This window comes from Cyprinodon variegatus, unplaced genomic scaffold (assembly GCF_000732505.1).
Source record: "Cyprinodon variegatus isolate N-32 unplaced genomic scaffold, C_variegatus-1.0 Scaffold1251, whole genome shotgun sequence".
NCBI lineage: Eukaryota > Metazoa > Chordata > Actinopteri > Cyprinodontiformes > Cyprinodontidae > Cyprinodon > Cyprinodon variegatus.
In genome coordinates this window covers 86,133-98,151 of record NW_015151704.1, presented here as the reverse complement: position 1 = coordinate 98,151, position 12,019 = coordinate 86,133, and the positions used below count along the sequence as shown (strand labels likewise).

General features: G+C 39.5%; 1 protein-coding gene across 3 annotated transcripts in view; it reads right to left on the bottom strand.

The window, feature by feature from the left end:
- LOC107102411 overlaps positions 1–6,386 on the bottom strand; it is a 19,325-nt gene extending 12,939 nt beyond the window's left edge. The window contains exons 1-2 of one of the 3 annotated variants that reach the window (XM_015401723.1): positions 6,237–6,330; positions 1,108–1,275 (exon numbers count right to left, since the gene is read on the bottom strand). Coding sequence is in view for 1 of the 3 variants with exons in the window: in XM_015401722.1 (XP_015257208.1) it covers positions 3,603–4,784 (1,182 nt within the window). In the remaining 2 variants the exon portion in view is untranslated. Of the gene's footprint in view, positions 1–1,107; positions 1,276–3,055; positions 4,842–6,236 lie in introns of those variants that run through there. The other 2 variants (XM_015401722.1, XM_015401724.1) reach the window with 2 other exon arrangements.
- Between the last annotated feature and the right edge of the window lie 5,633 nt (positions 6,387–12,019).

The following is a 12,019-nucleotide window of genomic DNA, read 5'->3' as shown; positions in this document are numbered from 1 at the left end:
CTTTTGTATCTCTGCATCTTTTTGTACATATGCTTCTGTCTCCTTGAACCCCAGTGGGCCTCAGCAGATGGCCGCTCACACTGAGCCTGGTTCTGCTGGAGGTTTCTTCCTGTTAAAAGGAAGTTTTTCCTCTCCACTGTCGCTACAAGCATGCTTAGTGTGAGGGATTGCTTGAGAGTCAATGAGTTGATGCAATCAGCTGGTTTTCCTTAGATAAAAAACTTTGAATCGATCAGCCTGGATGATCTGGTGAACTGGAAAGTGACCTGAGATGACATGTGATGTGAATTGGAGCTGTATAAATAAACTGAAGTGAATTGAATGTCAAGCTTCATGTTAAGTTATACTTTAGCATCAGTTTTTCTCATAATATTACAGCTTTATTCTCGGTATTTTGCGACTTTATTCTGGAAAAAAAAAATCCGTCGTAGGATCGTGACTTTTACGCAAATAAATAATATAGTTAATAACTTACTGGGGAAGGATTTGTGCAAAGAGCCTCTTTTATTGATAAGAGCAGCAGCATGTTTATGTGGGCAGAAGAGAAGAGCTGAACTCGGTCCGGCTTTGCTTCTGCTTCCCACATAAACCACTGAGGCGGAAATCCCTCCAGCCTCTGTTAATGCGCGCTGTTAATGTAAAAGCTATCGATCAGTCCTCTCAGCCTGTCGGTTTACAGCAGGAGGCCGCAGACAAACAAACAAACAAACAAACAGCGCATGTTTGCGCAGCGGATCCGCTCCGAGGAGCTTCTGCGCTGCGCAACAGGGACCCAAACGCCCCAACAGGCACTTCCTGGAAAGAAACCATGAGCTGGCAGCAGAAAATAACCCCTAAAAGCATCAACGTTTTTAGACTAAAACAGGGAATTAACTCAGCAGACTCTTAACGTCTCCTTTCTGAAACCAAGGAAACCAAACCTCGTTATGAAATATGCGGTAAATGCGCCAAAAAAATGGGGCAAAGGGCCGGATTATGTAACCAGAGACCGAATTAAGTCAGATAAGAAGAATCGGTTATTTTCTAACCAGAAACAAACGATCATGTTTTTCTCTTATTTTCCTGGCTTTGCGCTGTGAGATGTTCTGGGATCAGAAATAGACTCACCTTGTAAAGTTTGCGGAAGAAATCTAAACTCCTGTTTGTCTTCCTATTGGTCATGTGGCTGTAGAGTTACAGGGAAGAGGCACACCCAGACACACTGGTGGAAAAAAAGGGTGTTGCTCCTCTTGAAAAGGCAACAGTTCAGCCTCAACCTAACTGACAAAACAGGCCCTTCAATGAGAGAGAGAGAAAAAAAACAATAGCTAAGAAGAAAACTACATATTGTCTTATTTCTAAGTCCTTAAATGGTAGATTAATGAAAACCAGGTGACAACAACTCTTTATTCTGTTGTTTATTAAAAATAAAAGTGAATTATACACATATTGATGATTGTACTTGGTCTTGAACAGCTTGCCAAATCTTTATACATTGTATTTTTTTATATATTGCCAAAAGTATTTGTCTAATTTAACATTAATGACATGTATGGGGTAAAATAACGGTCGTAAATGTGTACATTTAAAAAAAATAAATGCAAAAAACATTAATACGTTTAAGATTTGTCTTTTTTATGAACACAAGTTTCAAAGATAAAACTTTGCAACAATACAAGTATGAATTAAAAAATGATCATTTGTAAATTAATAATTCCTACTTGGAAAATTGTGACCTAAACGTGTGATTTTACGGCTTCTTGTAATAATTTGGGATTCCTGTTGATACATTTATGGCTCAAACTTGTTAATTTCTGATTCCTACTAGAAAATGTGTCATTTGTGAATTTGATAAAGATCAGATCTCGCATGTTTCTATCAGATTATAAGAAGGAAGAAATGCAAATGTTGAATATTTACGATTTAGACTTTCATTTACAGATTTAGAAATCTACAAATATGTTTCTATTGTCAGCTATCCAACCCCATAAACATCCTGTTCTTTATATAACGGGTGCAATTAGTTGATGTACTTTTACTTTAACTATCAAACATCTTCCATAAGGCTTTAGTGTGCGTACAGAGAAGAAAATCAGAATTTCAGACTTTACTTTAATTCACCTCAAAAGGTTTAACGTCAAAACAGATCAGTAAAGTTTTTTTTACCAAACCAAAGTTTGTACAAATGCAGCCAAATAATTTATTTCATCATGTGACCCAATACCCTTGGCAATACAGTGTATGTGATGCTTTATATATATATATATATATATATATAATTAACAAACATGTAAAAGAAAGTTTCTTCACATTCACACTTTAAATGCAAAATGAACCATAGACACAATAAATCAGCTAACAGACAAACCGCTCACCCGTCCTGCAGCTTCTAATGTAGTTTATCTAATTTCCTGTAAGAAGGAAATTCTGCATTAATCTAACTTTTTTAATTGGGAATACAAACCAGGAGCTCAAAGATGGATTCAAATTTTCACACAGCTGCTTCTAATGAGCACCAACTGGCTGGACCTGAACATCGAACGCTTCTGAAAGCCTGAAGCAGACAATATGTTGTGGTTTCAGATGGTTTGCTGTACCGGCTCTTTAACTTTGCTGCTCCCAGCTGCATAATGAGAGAGTAAACAACACCTGGGTTTAACTCAAACTGATGCTTTTGTTCTTCAGCTTTGTTTGAATTTAATAAACAGAATTCAATGTTGTTGGAAAAAGGATTTCATGAGTTTTCCAGAGCTGCAACATACGGCAAACTGTAAGAGCGTCTTTATTTATTCGGAGGTAATTTCTTAAAAAATTTGAAGTAAAACACCTTTTTATTTACTCTTTATTTTCTGTTAACAGGATAAACTTGAGTTCATAACTCTCTCAGCGGCTCATTTTGCTTGTTGGATACGTCAATTCGTCTTAAAACTAAAAAGTAAGCCTGAGGTTCAGGCATGGCATTGTCACCAACCTCAGCAAAATACAATTTACTCGAAATGTCCATCTGTTTTTAAACCAACTGTAGACATCAATGACCTTCTGATGCAAATCGGACACAAACTTGTTTTTAAAGCAGCTCGTTTAATCCTTGCTGTTTGGTTTTTAACTTTCGGATCATTGCACCAGGCCTTTCTTGGACTAGCCATTTTAAACCCTAACCAACTGAGAAGATCAGAAGACCAAGATTTATACAATCAACCCAGCATTTAATTACCTTTTACACTCAATAACTTGTTTTAAAATACCTCTAGTATCACAGTGCTTAAATTCTCCCCTCAACATCAATAAACACCATAAAGCAACCATCTACATTTGTTGCTGATGTTGTCTATGGGTAGAGTAGGTTTTAATTAAAGGTTAAATCTCTGATTCAGCAAATATTTTTGGAATTTCTATTTGGTATTGACTCAAATGACAGAGTTTACAAAAAAGTAATGGCTCTGATAGATTTATAAAACATAATTTGACTGGATATATGGATAAAAACAGGAAATCCGGAAAGACATGGACCCAAAGCAATACCCAAAGCAGATTATACACCAACAGATATAGCCATTTTTATTACAGATTTAACTAAGATCTCCACTTTAGAGATTGGCGGACACATCCTTCTGCCTTGGAAGCTACTCAGGATGGATACAGATGTAGGCACCTTTGTGTTTTCCAAAGTAATAACAGTCCTCATGGAAGCTGTTGGTCTCCACCACTGCCTTGTAATGGCTCACAGCATGGACCAGGCAGTTGGGGAAGCTCTTGTTCAAGGACAGAGCCACTGCCATCATGTTCCCCTTCAGCTTCTGCTGCCCGATCTCCTCCTGGATCTGACTCTTGTTGATGGGCTTGGGGTCGACGCAGAACGAGATGACCACCTTGATCTTGTTCTTGGTCAGAATGTCAAACCATTTGGCTCCGCCGCTTGCGTGGTACTTCTTTCCCGCCAGCCAGTTGAAGAAGAAAATGCGCTCTCTGTCGTTGAAGGCCCTGACGGACCAACTCACCCAGTCATATTTCTTGGTGAGCAAATCGAGTAGAGATTTAACGAACTCGGGAGCGACTGTACCAGGGTTCTCCTGGACGTGCTGCTCCATGTCCAGTTTGGCCTGTTTGGGAAAGTTCACGGTACAGTCATCCACAGCTGCTTTCATCCGTTTCTCTACGTCCTCCATTCGATTTTGCCACTTCTTCACCATATCCTCCCCGACGGTCCCTTCCTTGAGTGCGGCGTAGCCCATGACAGAGATGATGCCCACCACAAAGAGCTTCTTCAGCCGAGCACAGAAATCCTCGACCGCCCTTCTGCCTCTCTGCTCGGTGGCGAGCACCGTCTCCAGCATGGGGTCTCCTGAGAGGTTCTCCCCCTTGACGGCATTGTAGATTGCATCCAGGTTCATGTCAGCATCGGTAGCCTCATAGTGGTTGATAAACTTTTCCTTCTTCTTCTCCCTGAACTTTGGCTTGGCATTGACAAAGTCCTGGAACTTCTCGTACTGACTGAGAATCTGCGCCTCTCGGTCAAAGTTCTGCTTGTTCATTGACGTCTTCTGCAGCTCCAGCGCCAGTTTATCAATCTCATCCTGGATTCCCTCCAGCTTGGAGTTGACTTTTTCAAACTGCTGAGTCAGGTAGCGAGCCTCTTTGCCTTCTGGGTTGCTGAGTAGCTCAGCAGAAGCCACGAAAACAGCCTCCAGGATGGGGTGAAGCTGGCCCACGGTGGCCGCCAGCACCTCTGAGGCCTGCCCCATGATCTCCACACCTTTCTCAATCTTGTCCCTGTTTTCAACGAGCCATTCTTCCACAGTATTCATCTTTACGTTTGTCTCGGTAACTAAACCTAATCAGAAATCCAGAGAGTTTGTTGGTTCCTAAAAGGAGAAAAGAACATGAAAAAAAGAAAGAAACCCTTGTAAAGTTCGTAATAGTGTGATTTATTTCAACTTCAGAACAAAATACCACGTTGTTTTTTTTTTTTTTCCTGGTGTAGGTGTGAAAGAAAAGGTAAACAGCTGACACTGAGACAGTTTTTTTTCCTAGAGGACATTTCCCTAACAAACAAAACCTACAGTAAACGCAACGGTTGGTCATGTCAGCACATGTTGGCATCCAGTTTCATGCCGCGCCCTCACAGCCTCGGTTAATGACAGGGACTTCTTTTAAGGCCTTGATGGCATTGTCAAATGCTCACAAAGGTACTCAAACAAGTCACTTCTGCATAAAATGATAATAAATATCAAACATAGTATGTGTACAGAGGAATTATGATGTGAGTTATTGCCCAACTTAGCAGTGCTGGCCCTTTGGGGGACGTTATGTTGCTGCTCCAACAATAGCCAAGACCCAAAGCAAACACAGATGTTCAGAATATGGGAAAAGCAGGGTTTATATCAGTAATGATCCATGTTTTTCTACGTTAAATGCTCAAGAGAGATGAGCTCAATCAGTTTATGTTCACTGGAGCCCAAACGTAGCTCAGGAACAGGCACACCCAACTGTGAGAGGAGAAAATTTCCTCCACTGCACTTGTTCCACCCTTACCTCCACAGTTAAATCTCCACTTAATTACCACCAAATCATCTAAACGTCTAATTTGTCTGCTTGGTCCTAAACGTTGAGAAAAATGCAGGTAGATGTGTGTAGCTCATAAGCTGACCAATTATCTTTGTGGTGATGAGCTCATTATGGTGTCGTTTTACAGCCTGTTTTTTCTAACACCGTGATGATTAGATTTACATTATTCAGTCACATGCCAGCAACCCTTTTACAAATAACTGCATGTAAACCGTCTGATTAGAATGAAAAGCAAGAAAAGTGCAACATTTGAAATTTAAAGTAAAACAAAAGTTTAATTCCATTGCATAAAGATGGGAAAAGATGAAAAATATGCTGTTAAATGCTGGGAAATCGTTTAGTTTGTGTTATAACATTTGGAAAAAATAGCTTCCTTTGTGACACCAAACCTTATCTTTATATAACAAAAAAAGGCGAGTCTCACTGAGCACTTGATCCAACACTGGTCAGGGTTTTATGCTTGGCTAGAGAGCTTAAAAAGCTTTAATAGAGACAACAGGAAACCACAGGACGGCATTTTAGCAAAAAAAATGACATTAAAAGACATTTTTTTTTACTCTATGATTCCAATTATCATCAAAACTACATCTTTCTTTCTTTCTTTCTTTCTTTCTTTCTTTCTTTCTTTCTTTCTTTCTTTCTTTCTTTCTTTCTTTGTAAAAAAAAGAACTAAATAGATGATAAAAACTCACCTTTTTTGGTTAAATATTCCAATGGGCTGCAGTCCAGTTATCCAGGAGTCCAGCTGTGCCTATGAGCACCAGCCTCCTTGGGATTTATTTATACTCCCCCCCCCTCTCTCCCTCACCCTTCTCTCTGTGCCTGTCTCTCGTCACTCCTCCTTTTGAAATTCCTCCTCCATCCCGTTTCAGCATTCCACCAGAACCCACTCCGGAGAGACTCCAGGGGCCGAGACTGACACAGATAACATCCTGTAAACACTCCCTCCAATGTGGGGACACCATGCACCATGGGAAAACTTGGAAAAAAAAGGCTCTAGTGTGATGGACAAAGAGAGAGAGAGGCAGGATAAAAAGGAGAGCAGTCACTGCAGAGCTCAGAAAAGTGGCCCATCAGGACAAAAAGCTTCTTGTTGTTGCTCAAACAAGTTGCCATGGACACTGCACCAGCTTATCCTGGATCTGTGCACACTTTAAAAAACAGAACCAGTGGAAGAAGTTCCTTTTTTCTTCATCCAACAGAAAAAAACTCATTGCAGAAAAGCTAAAATTAAACCCAAACATTTCTGCTTCTCAGTCTGATTTGCTTCTTTCTGATTCAAATTTTTAAAGGGTGAAAATGAAATAAAACAACCCTCTTAAATATGGACACATAGAGAGAGAACCAAATAATACACATAATAATAAAATAAATAAATTACAAAAATAAATACATAGAAGAAGTAAGTAAGCCAGTTAATTAAAAAAAAAAAGATTAAAAAAAGACTTCATGATCTGCAGATCGATGGATGGATGGATGAATAAAAAAACAGAAACCTCTGATTTCACCAAATTAAATAAGATTATGACTCAGAAAGGCCATCAGGGATCCTTTTTCAACTTTCCATATTTTAAAAGCCATTTTTCCAATAAAGCAGAGGATAGTATTTACCTGCATGCATGTTGATGGTGTGCCCATTTCTCTCCTCATAACGGCAATGATTCTTTCACTGTGGTTCTTTGGGTAAATAACTGTTTAATGTTTTAGCTAATTTTGCAAACATATGCAATCATTTTCGTTCCATCATTGCTTCAAGCAAAGAACAGGTTTTGTAAATAGAAATTAAATTAAAAAAATGCAATATAAAACTGGAACTGAAATTAAATTCATAATTTAAAAAAGATTCTGAGAGTAAGTTTGCTGTTTTCTTAGATTTTATGTTTTCAAAATATTCAAAATTAATTATTAAATATAAGTTTTTTTGTTCATTTTGAACTTTTTCAGGTTTTGTTTTCATTAAACTTTTTTTTTATACTGTAATTTTTTTCTAGTTCCTGTTTTTCATATTGAGATTTGCAAATTTTATTATTTTCAAGACTTTCAAGCGCTTTATGGATTACACTCTCATTCATTAAAGTCCCCAAAAAATGTTGTTGTTAATGTCCTGTAGAGAAAAGTGTTTTTTCTTCTCACTCCAGAGCAAAACGCCCCCAGAAGTGAAGAAAATATGATCTGGAAAAGCATTTTGAAAAGTATAACATTTCTAAAACTCAGTCTGAAAATGAGAAATTTAAAAGATAAAATCAGAAAATATAAAACTTGTAAAAATCAAATTCAAATTTCCATTTAAAAATATGCATGAAATTTTTGTAAAACTTGATTTAACCTTAGATTTTGTTTTTTTTCATACCAAGTCTTTTAACTAGAAAAGATCTGACCTTAATTACATCTAAAAGCAAAAAATAAAAACAGTGCTTCTGCAAATTTTCTCAACATTTCTGTGAACTTCTCTGAAAACATGTGGAAATCTTGACCTATTTCTTTGTGAATCTTCTTGTCTGGGATGGATTTAAGCATGACAGAGAGTCCTTGAATCACAGCACAGACTGGTGAAAGACAGCCTCTGTTTCTGAGTATCCACCATGACAGCCAGGGCCCGCTCACGGCCCTCGGCTTTTATTGGGTCGTAGACGGGAAATGGAGCTGTCTGTAGCTAATTGAAGCTGGTCAGCAGATCGCGTCCCCCACCACCTCGTTCTTCTGTCTCATCTCATTGTCAGAACTCACAACCATCGGAAAGTGGAGCGTAGCTTTTGCAGGGACACAACAGTATGCTGTGATGGGTGGTACAGCAGCAGAGAGTTGGAAGACCTCGGCTTCTCTGCTGCGAGCGATTTCTTTATTTTTTTGTTTGTTTTTTTTAAGAAAGGAAAGAAAAAGTGGGGAGTCTGATGTTTAAAGCTTTGATCAAACAATGCTGCCCTATAAACCAACATCAGCAGAGCTGAGCTTGATGGAAAATCTGGGCCTTTGTTGTTAGTGGTTACAGGACCATCAGGTGGAAACATGGTGGAAATACTTAAAATAATGAAAGCCAGCTGGGGTGAAGGGAGACAAAAGATAAAAAAAAGGCTAGAGAATATCAGAACAAAAGTGTTACTTGTAGTAATTCAGTCTGAAATGTTTAAGTACAAATTATAACCACTGCAATAGGTACAGCACCACATGTGCGCCCCGGGAAAAGAGCTACGAAAAACAGAATTTACACAAATGTAGCTAACGGCTAAAGCAATCCATTAAAAATTCATACAGAATACACGTAAAGAAAAAATGCCTTTTTGTTTAACTCTGTTGGTTGGGCTGTACCAATACACCATGTCACGCAAAGCATTGTGGGAAACCATATGCCTTCTAGCGGAGGACCCTATGCTAACTGCATTAGCGCTAGGAAGTTCCTGTCCTAGCTCCTTCCTAATTGTCAGCACTATTCAGATAGCACTTATTATGGTGACCGCAGACGCAGTCCTGGTGTGGCTTAAGTGTCCTTACTGAGTTAAATACCGAATATCGCAATAAGAGCTGTTACCCTCCAAGAAGCAGCTTTCTTAGCCGCTCTGCGCCTGCATTTTAACAAACCCCCACTTTCTCTGATCGCGAAGGGAGGATGTGAGACAGAGTGCAAACATTTCAGCTCTTGTAGCAGCTAATCTGCACAGGGCAGCAACTTTTTTATCAGCTAACTTCTAAGTCATTAAAAACTTTTTTTTTTAGCCTTCCTTCAGCAATCAGAAGTGGCGTGATGCAGTGATGACACAAAATTGTTGGCGTCTCACTTTGAAATAAAGTGTTTTTATTTAGGAGTGGAGAAAAAAGGCAACAATATTTAATCATCATATATTTGCCTATAGGTGAAAAAAGCATTTAAAATGCTACCAGGAGACAAGACAGTACACCAGGAGAAGTGGAGAAGGCTGTAGGAGAGCATCAATCCAGCTGCAGGATCGCTACCTCCTCCTTTTTATTGCATGGAGGAACAGGAGGAGCACAGCCAGAGCCCTTCAAAAAGCCTCCAGCAGGTCACCTTGCACAAACAATAAGAAATTGACTCCACGAGGATGGTATAAGGGCCCCACATCCACAGATGGTGGTTGTGCTTACAGCCCAACACTGTGAAGGACGCTCATTAGGGCCCGAGATGAGATCCTCAGACCCCTTGTGAGAGCATTTGCTGATGTGGTTGGCCCTGGGTTCCTCCTAATAAGTTGGACCTCATGTTGCTGGAGTGTTTCAGCAGTTTCTGCAAAAGGAAAGCTTTGACGCTATGGACTGCCTGCCCGTTCCCCAGACCTGAATATGATTGAGCACATCTGGGACATCATGTCATAGCATGTCAGAGAGGTTTGATTATGTCGCCGTTTACATGGACATTTAAAACCTTTTAATGATTCAATCAGTTCAAAAGAATTATGGAGATTGTTGTGTTTAATTTTTTCATGTCTGCCAAAGGTACCAGTAGCAGGTTGAATGACTGTAGTATGATTTCTTTAGACCTGCCTTTGACTGATGAAGATAAACTGTCCACTGAGCTATTATTAGTCAAAGGTTCTAGACAGTGCTGTGTCCTGTTGCCTTGCAGCAAGAAGGTTCTGGGTTTGATTCCGGCCCGGGGTCCTTCTGCCCTGAGCATGCGTGGGTTCTCTCTGGGTACTCCAGCTTCCTCCCACAGTGAAAAGCCAGTTAACCTGAATCTAAATTTTCCTTAGGTGTGAGTGTGTACATGAATTGTTTTTTGTCCAGTTTGTTTCTGTGTTGTCCTGCGATAGACTGGCGACCTTTCCAGGGTGGACCCCACCTCTCGCCCATAGACACCTGGAGATAGGGTCCTGCAACCCTATACAAAACACATATATAAACATATATATAAATGTTTGTAGAAAGAGAGAGAGAGAGAGAAAGAGATAACACTGAAGCAATCGCTGAAATCGGGTGTTTCCCGTAATGTTCAGGCAATGTTCAGTCAGACTTCTAAATCTGCAGTTATGTTGATTCACTCTACATGAGAAAGGTACTGCAAAGTTTTTTAAAGATTTAATATTTTATTTTACTAAGTTGTCATTTAGTACATTTTTCTTCATTACTACTTTTTATCCATCCATTTTCTGTCATGCTCATCCCTGCTGCGGTTGCGAGGGGCAGCTAGTGTCTATCTCCAGCTATCATGGGGCGAGTGGCAGGGTATAGCCTGGACAGGTTGCCTGTCTATTGCAGGGGGGGTGGCAGTCTAGTCTAGTGGCATAGAGCTTGGAATCCTGAGGTTCTCAGTTCGAACCCCACCTCCACATATTGCCACTCTGGCTCTCTGGGCCAGACCCCACACTGCTCCCCGGGCGCTCCACAATGGCAGCCCACTGCTTCCCAAGGGGATCGTTTAAATGCAGAGGTAAATTTCTCTAATGTGAGATCAATTATTATTATTATTATTATTTTAAATATTGGTGTGAATTCATAATTTTCTTTGCAAATTTTCAAGCACAGTTGTACTATTCTGAACTGATAATAACACATTAAAAGCATCCAGTTCCTGTTGGTGTTTGAAAGCTGCAATAATAAATGTCTTCCTTCTGCAGGGAAGCTATTGGGCAAGTTTTATCACATTGACCTTGGTTGTTGTTTTTTGTTTCCTCTTCTTCTCACCATTTTATATGAAAACCCTCATGCAGGATCATTGCATAGCAAAAAATGCATCATTATTGATTAAAATATCTGATAAATCCTTTTATGTGATTTATACAGAACTGCAAAAAGATGCAAACACAAACTAGAAAAAGTTCTCCAGGTGCTAAAACATGGTTTGTCTTCAAAGTGCTTCACACTAAATGTTTTATCAAAAGAAAACCTTTCAAACTGCATCCATCATATAAAAAAAATTACATCTCAAAGATTAGTTTTTGTCAATACATGTGTTTCCCTCTCATCCTTGTTGCAGTATTGCATCATTAAACTGTTGCTTCATGTTAGAAAGTTCTTTGTGGGAAGGAGGGATTTAGTAACTGCCTTGCTGGATTTGTTGCACTCCCATGGGAAAATAAATATGGGTGGGACTTAAACAGGTTTTCAAAACACAGCTGAGGCGTTAAACAGAAAAGAACCTGTTCCAGGAGTTCAGATCCTTCTCTGTGGGACGTGTCCAGAGGCCAACATTAACAACAGGAACAAATGAACGGGTTGCTGACTAACTTATAACCGAGAATAATCTGTGGAAAGACAACAGATCATGAGTTGCTGTATTAGATGTTAAATTTGTCCCTCTGTGAACTGAACTAAAAGCAGAACTCATGTGTTAGTCAGTTTATCTGAATCTTTAGACAGCTCCCATAGGAAGGAATGAGAAGGTTCTGGCCTCAGAAATGAATCAGTCTCTACAGGTTTAACTCCTCCCAGCCAGTAGGTGTCGCTCTTGCTCACTCTTGTTACAACTTTCATTTGTTTTATTTACCAGCCCGTTTTGCTTATGCTAACTTTTAGCATTAGCTAA